The 8019-nt window shown below is 37.4% G+C and overlaps 1 protein-coding gene across 1 annotated transcript; it reads left to right on the top strand.

The window, feature by feature from the left end:
• Nucleotides 1–337: 337 nt before the first annotated feature.
• Nucleotides 338–2642, top strand: LOC131604604 (uncharacterized). Its single transcript, XM_058877033.1, has 2 exons — nucleotides 338–959; nucleotides 2629–2642. The coding sequence occupies exons 1-2, from the start codon at nucleotides 338–340 to the stop codon at nucleotides 2640–2642; spliced, it is 636 nt and encodes a 211-aa protein (XP_058733016.1).
• The last annotated feature ends 5377 nt before the right edge of the window (nucleotides 2643–8019 follow it).

Raw genomic sequence — 8019 nt, 5'->3', positions numbered from 1 at the left:
TGATTGATAATTGAGTTGGAACATCTTGAAGGAAGATGATTAGAGGTAATTGATCATTATTGAAAGAAGGGAAATTAGGAAGTTGCAATGTGTCAGCTCTGCTAGTGGAGATCCGAGATTCACTTCTGATTTTTGAAAGAGCTTGCAAGAAAGTTTGGGTTCTAAGTTGAGGTTGAGTTCGGCGTATCATCCTCAGACGGATGGTCAAACTGAAAGGACTATTCATTCTCTAGAGGATTTGTTTAGAGCGTGTGTTCTCGAACAAGGAGGCTCGTGGAGCGCTCATCTTCCATTGATCGAGTTTACTTATAATAACAGTCATCATTCTAGTATCGGTATGGCATCTTTTGAAGCGTTGTACGGTTGGAGGTGTAGAACTCCGCTATGTTGGGACGAGTCCGGTGAAGGCGTAGTACTTGGACCGGAAATCGTACGAGATACTACAGAGAAGGTAAAGTTAATCCGGGAAAAGATGAAGGCTTCACAAAGTAGACAAAAGAGCTATCATGATAGGCGAAGGAAGGAGTTAGAATTCGAATCGGGCGACCATGTGTTTCTAAGAGTCACGCCTGTGACTGGTGTTGGTCGTGCCCTGAAGTCAAAGAAGTTGACTCCACGATTTATTGGTCCCTATCAGATTTCAGAGAGGGTTGGTACTGTCGCTTATAGGGTGGCGTTGCCGCCTAACCTTTCAAATCTGCACGATGTGTTTCATGTGTCGCAACTTCGGAAGTATGTTCCAGACCCATCTCACGTGATTCATATGGATGATGTGCAAGTGAGAGAGAATCTTACTGTAGAGACGATGTCGATTCAGATCGCATATCGTGAGGTAAAGTCCCTTAGAGGTAAAGATATTCCGTTGGTGAAAGTAGTCTGGACGGGGACTACCGGAGAAAGCATGACGTGGGAAATGGAGAGCAAGATGCGGAACTCTTATCCCGAGTTGTTTGAACGAGGTAAGATTTTCGAGGACGAAAATATCGTAAGTGGGGGAGAGTTGTAACGCCCCAATTTTCAATATTTATTTCATTACATAATTATTGATGTATTTGGTGCTTAAACTGATATTTTAATTAATATTAAATTAGTTTAATAATTATTTAGTAAGTAGTAAAATGATTAATTAGTTATTTGGTTCAAGTAGTGATTTGTAATTGGGAGGGTGTGTAGTAAGCCCAGTAGCAAATTAAGGATTAGTGAGAGATTAATAAAAATAAAGAAAATTAGAAGGAATAGTTTCTTTTGGGCAAAAATTGTGAAGAACGTGGAAACAAAGAAAGAGGCTAGGACAAGAGAGAAGGAGACTTCCACCATTGTTGAAGAAATCAAAGCTCAATCCTAAGGTAAGGGGGAGAATGGGTTCTTTAAATGGTGATTACAACATGATAGGGTAGTGAGGGCTCCTTTCCCTCTTTAGGTTTCGCAATTTATATGTTTGATTCCTTCTTTGATGTGTGAATTGATTTGACTTGTATGATGTTCTTCATGACTAATGAGTATTGTATGATTGTGGATGAAATTCTGTTTTGGATTGATGAATTATGGTGTGGTTTTGGGTGTCAGTTGAGTTGTTGTTGTGGTCATAAGAGGAACTGAATCTGAATGAAAAACTGTCCAATTTGATGAGTAGGAATTGAATTGTTATCATGTTAAAACTGATGTAGTATAACAGGTTAGTGAATCTAGATGAAGGGAGTGAGTTAATAGGTGAAAATATGATGTTTTGGACCTGAAATCGCAGACTGGAAGTGATGAAAACGAGTGAGAACGAACTGGTGCGAGTGCAAACTTGGAGAGACAATTTTACTGTCAGTTTGCGTATGATACGCGTATGGGTTGGGGCCATACGCGTATGAGGGACAAACCCAGGGGGCTATACGCGTATGATACGCATTCTGTCCCTGCATAGCACGACCTCCTGGTTGAATGCGTGTGGTACGCGTATGAGAGAGAGGTCATACGCGTATGAGAATGTGATACGCGTATGGAGGAGTTTTTAGTGCAAATCTGATTCTGGTGAAACGTGTACGATACGTGTATGGGCAAGGGGGTATACGCGTATGGCTTAGTTGTACGCATATGGCTACGCTAATGTGCAGAATTTTTCCATTTTCGTGATTTCCTTCTGATCCTTGAGTGAAATAAATACCCTTCTGAGTTCCTTAGATTGTAGGACTTAGGGAAACATAAAGAGACTGTAAGAGTTATGTTTTGGACATAAAATATTGTGATAAGTTGTGTTGATTGTTGTGAATGTAACTACAAAATAATGAAATTATAGTTGCATGTTGTTGAGCTGGTTGATAGCCTAAATGGCAATGAGTTGAAGGCTGAAGCCTTGTGTTGTTGAATTGTGTTGATTGGATGTCCATATTGCATACATATGTCGTTGGGGACTTATGCTCTGTTGTTGGCCTGTATTGGCATTGTTGAAGGCTTATGCCTTGTTATCGCCTCTAAAATAATGGCAACTATTGAGGGCTTATACTCTGTTGGTACCACAGGCATGTAGAGTTGATAGTTGCATTTTCATTCATCTAACTGACTGTAAATGTCGTGTAATGATGTTGTTGTGTAATTGATGGAGTAAGAATCTGTTTATGATTGTAATTGTGCGTTGTGTAGATACTACTCCTTAACCATGTGATATTTCACCGTACATTTATTGAATGTAATTCTCACCCCTTTTCTGTTGTTGTGTCTGTGCTTCTTCGGGAGTACAGATAACCAGGTACCAGAGTAGTGCTTGGATTGTCGAGTGTTACCTTATCGAGTCTCAGGAGTCGCTCTGATACGTAACACGGGAATGTTGAGATACGCTGTGCTTTGTTTTCTTTTCAGTAAAATGTTAAATTGTTACGTATCTTGATTTTGATATTATCGTTGGACCACCTGTTTAGTGCATATAGTTTATTTGTTGAGGCCGTGGTGCCATGAGAATTAATAAGCCGTTTTAAATTCCGCTGCAGTATTGAATATTCTATTTTAATGAGGAACTATTAAATAAAGTGATGTTTTATTGAATTGTTTGGAACATGTGACACCACAGATTTTTGTCAACTGATAGTAAGTGTACGTACATGTTAGTTTTCCAATAAGTATAATTCCCACCTTTGAAAATTGAGCCTCTATTATATGCTCCCTTTAGATCGTCATAGTCCGCCATATTCTCAACAAATTTGGAGTCAATTAGACTTTATCAAAAGACTTTGATATCAATTGTTGATGAGAATATGGAGTAAGAAACCAGTGTGAATAGACTTAAAACAAAAAATCAACCGATTTTCCAAAATGGATTATCAAAGGTTTTTAAGATTTGTGCGCAGAAGATTTAGAGCAAAAATATGAGAATTATACTATCGTTGAAACTTGATCATGTAAACAATTAGTCACTTCACAAATATCACAGATGATTTAATGGTGATACATAAAGGTGTTCAATTGATACCAATTATATACTTCAAAGGCGTTATTATACAATAATTCAATTTCATCAAATTCCAAACTCAACAATTTCTCAGAATTTAATTACCACTTAAGCTCGATTAAGCACAAATTCTAACAAAACCTAACCTTACGTAATAAATCACTATCAATTGAGTAAACGATAAACTACTCTAAGAATTGAAAATCCTAAGCATTCAATATCCTATGAAACTTATTGTTGGCCTAATCTTTGTTAGAATATATTTTATCCAAGTTGCTTAATTTGTTGACTAAGTGGAGGAATATAGTTTGCATAGAATTCATAGATTCTCCGGATTCAATCCGAAATAGTTCGAACTCCTCTGTAAACATATTGATCTTAGAATCCTTGACGTCATGTATTTCCTCATAAAGAGTTTGGAGAGCATACCACATACCTTTGACACTTGTATGATGTGAAATAGAATAAAATACTTTAGCGCTTAAAGCAGAGATAAGTATGGATCTCGCTTTCAAATCTTATGAAGTCTTTTTTAGTTTCATCATCATTCCAATCTTCTGGATGTTTGACAACATTGCCAGCACCCTTATGGATATATAGTCCCTCGGTGACGACACACCACAGATTTTTGTCAACTGATAGTAATTGTGCGTACATATTCATTTTCCGATAATTATAATTTCCACCTTTGGAAACTTACCCTCTATTATATGCTCCCTTTAGATCGTCATCGTCTGCCATATTCTCAAAAAATTTGGAGTCAATTAGACTTTATCAAAAGACCAGGCTTTGATATCAATTGTTGATGAGAATATGGAGTAAGAAACCAGTGTGAATAGACTTAAAACAAAATATCAACCGATTTTCCAAAATGGATTATCAAAGGTTTTAAGATTTGTGCGCAGAAGATTTAGAGCAAAAATATGAGAATTATACTATCGTTGAAACTTGATCATGTAAACAATTAGTCACTTCACAAATATCACAAATGATTTAATGGTGATACATAAAGGTGTTCAATTGATACCAATTATATACTTCAAAGGCGTGATTATACAATAGTTCAATTTCATCGAATTCCAAACTCAACAGTTTCTCAGAATTTAATTACCACTTAAGCTCGATTAGGCATAAATTCTAACAAAACCTAACCTTACGTAATAAATCGCTATCAATTGAGTAAACGATAAACTACTCTAAGAATTGAAAATCCTAAGCATTCAATATCCTATGAAACTTATTGTTGGCCTAATCTTTGTTAGAATATATTTTATCCAAGTTGCTTAATTTGTTGACTAAGTGGAGGAATATAGTTTGCATGGAATTCATAGATTCTCCGGATCCATTCCGTAATAGTTCGAACTCCTCTATAAACATATTGATCTTAGAATCCTTGATTTCATGTATTTCCTCATAAAGAGTTTGGAGAGCATACCACATACCTTTGACACTTGTATGATGTGAAATAGCATAAAATACTTTAGCGCTTAAAGCCGAGATAAGTATGGATCTTGTAACACCCTTCTAAAACCCCCGCGGAAATATAACATAATCAGAGTAAATAAACAGCAAGGATGCTACAATTATTAGATAAATAAAAACATTAAGTCGATTGTCATGCTTTATTAGAAATTAACCAATAACAAACAGGTGTTTAGCATAGCGGAACTTAATTCAACAGTATTAGGAAACATCTTCACACAATTACTCAATACATAAATCCATAGCCAAAATGGCAACAATGTATAACAAGTAACGCTAAGACTAGTCGATCCCAGTGTTACAATCAGAGCATGACTCGACACGAACTACGGGCTAGCCTACAGGCTATCTTCACCCAATCAAGACGCCGCTACATCCTTAATCTGAAATCATCAAAGTAAGGGTGAGTTTCATTCGAATTAATAACTATTATACAATCATAAGCAATAAAATCTCATAGCAATTATCATCCATTCAACATACATATAATCGGAAATTATTATAACGAGCAAGTATCAGTACATAAGCATCATCTATCACACCACACAATCATCCAGTTATATCAAGCTATAATGCAATGAATGGACTGACACTAACGCATGTGGTACCAAAATTCGTGAAATCATATTCACAAGACTTCTCTCTTTGATACTGCCCTCTAGTCGCTCACACCCCACATGGGCACACGACTACTGCCTCATCGCTCACACCCCACATAGGCACACGATGACTTCCTGCTAATCTCCGCACAATGGGAATTAGCCTTCCAATGCAAATGATTTATGAATAATGCACACATGACACATACTTATATCATCATATATCATCATCAATCCGATGCTTAACATCGCTTATCACCTCTTACCAATAACGTCACAACAAGTATGTACATGTATAAGCATCACTCAATCATTCACATATGTACACCACATCAACACAATAACATACACATCATATTAATGTTAATTGCTACCATAATCCAATTCAACAATAATTTAATTGAATAAATAAATAAGTCGACCACTGCCCGTATTATTACTTTATCAAATAAAGCATCTCATTATCTTTGTAACGCCCAAAACGACACATAAATCGGATACTCGGATCAAAAGTTATGGGTTTTTAAAGAATAAAACATTTTCATAAAAAATGCTGCAGAACCCGGTTCGTCCCACATGGGAACCGGTTCCTGGCTGCTTCCAAAAACACGCCTTAGGTTTTTACTATGGGGAACCGGGTTGTCCCTATCTGGGAACCGGTTCCCAGCAACCCAGAATCCATACCTCTCTGTTTTTATAAGGGGGAATCGGTTCGTCCCACATGGGAACCGGTTCCTACGTACCTGCACAGCCAAATTCACCATTTTGACAGCATTTACCCTATCCCATTTCCCCAATTTCAGGTACATACGAACATAGCACACAAATACCATCAATTTTCACATCATCACATATTTCAGACAAATTTTATACAAGTATTAACAGCATATATCATGAGTATTAACAGAATCATGTAATTCATACAAATTCATCAAAACCTAACCAAATTCATAAACCCGACACATACGATTGAACTAGACAACAATCCTAATCAATCCTACTACCTACAATCGCATAAGGATTACTAACCCGAAGAATCCCCCCTTACCTCAGGGTCGAATCTTCGAAGGTCTTCTTCCCCTTTGGCTCTTCTCTCTTTCACGTGTTCTTCCTTTTCTCAGACTCTGTCTCTTGTGCTTCTACTTCCTCTCTTCCCAATTCCCTTTATTTTATGAAAAATAAAATAAATATTATAATGGGCTTTCTTAGTTAACACCTCCCCTTCTTCTACTCACCACTCTAAGCCCAATGCCAATATCTCATCATTTTCCATATAATTCCCAAAAATTATTAATTCTAATAATTTAATTAAAAAAATAAATTAAATTAATAGACAAGAATTAACGGGGTGTTACAACTCTCCCCCACTAAAAGAGTTTTCGTCCTCGAAAACATACCTCAAACGAAGAGTTCGGGATAGGAGTCCTTCATCTGACTCTCCAGTTCCCACGTAACATTTCCACCTGCAGCTCCTCCCCAAGCCACTCGGACTAAAGCTATCTCTTTACCTCGTAGTTGCTTTAACTTCCGATCTTCAATTCTCATAGGCAACGCCTCAACCGTCATATTATCTCTTACTTGCACATCATCCACTTGGATTACATGAGACGGATCCGCAATATATTTCCTCAATTGAGATATATGGAATACGTCATGTAGGTTTGCAAGTGTTGTTGGTAAAGCAATACGATAAGCCACCTCTCCTACTCTTTCCGTAATCTGAAACGGACCAATAAAACGCGGCGTCAACTTCTTTGACTTCAGTGCTCGACCAACACCCGTCGTAGGAGTTACTCTCAGAAACACATGATCTCCCTCTTGAAATTCAAGTGTTCTTCGCCTCTTGTCATGATAGCTCTTCTGACGACTTTGAGAAGCCCTCATCTACTCCTGAATCATCTTAATCTTTTCCGTCGTCTCTTGAATAATTTCTGGTCCAATCACCGCACTTTCACCAGATTCATACCAACACAGTGGTGTCCTACACCTCCTACCATACAAAGCTTCAAATGGAGCCATACCAATACTCGAATGGTAGCTATTGTTGTAAGTAAATTCAATCAACGACAAGTAACTATCCCATGTACCACCTTTTTCCAATACACAAGCACACAATAGATTTTCCAATGATTGAATCGTCCTTTCAGTCTGACCATCAGTCTGTGGATGATAAGCAGAACTCAACCTCAATTTAGTACCTAAAGCTTTCTGTAACCCTTCCCAAAATCTGGACGTAAATCTTGGATCTCTATCTGATACGATACTCGAAGGAATACCATGCAAACTTACTATTTTCTCAATGTAAAATTGTGCCAACCTTTCCATAGAATAATCCATCCTTATCGATATGAAGTGAGCCGACTTCGTCAGTCTATCCACAATAACCCAAATGGCTTTGTGGACCTCCTTTTTTTTTGGGCCATACCTCAGAGCGGGAGAGATACGTGAACTAACTCTTTTTTATCGCTTATGCTTTCGCATTTTTTGAAAATTCACAGAGTCGCCACC

Source organism: Vicia villosa, linkage group LG5, assembly GCF_029867415.1.
Source record: "Vicia villosa cultivar HV-30 ecotype Madison, WI linkage group LG5, Vvil1.0, whole genome shotgun sequence".
Taxonomy (NCBI): Eukaryota; Viridiplantae; Streptophyta; class Magnoliopsida; order Fabales; family Fabaceae; genus Vicia; species Vicia villosa.
Note: the sequence above shows the minus strand (reverse complement) of the source record. Positions and strands in the feature narration are given on the sequence as shown.

Excerpts from the sequence above, each read along its gene's own strand:
- LOC131604604 (XM_058877033.1), top strand. The coding sequence starts at position 338 with ATGGCATCTTTTGAAGCGTTGTACGGTTGGAGGTGTAGAACTCCGCTA.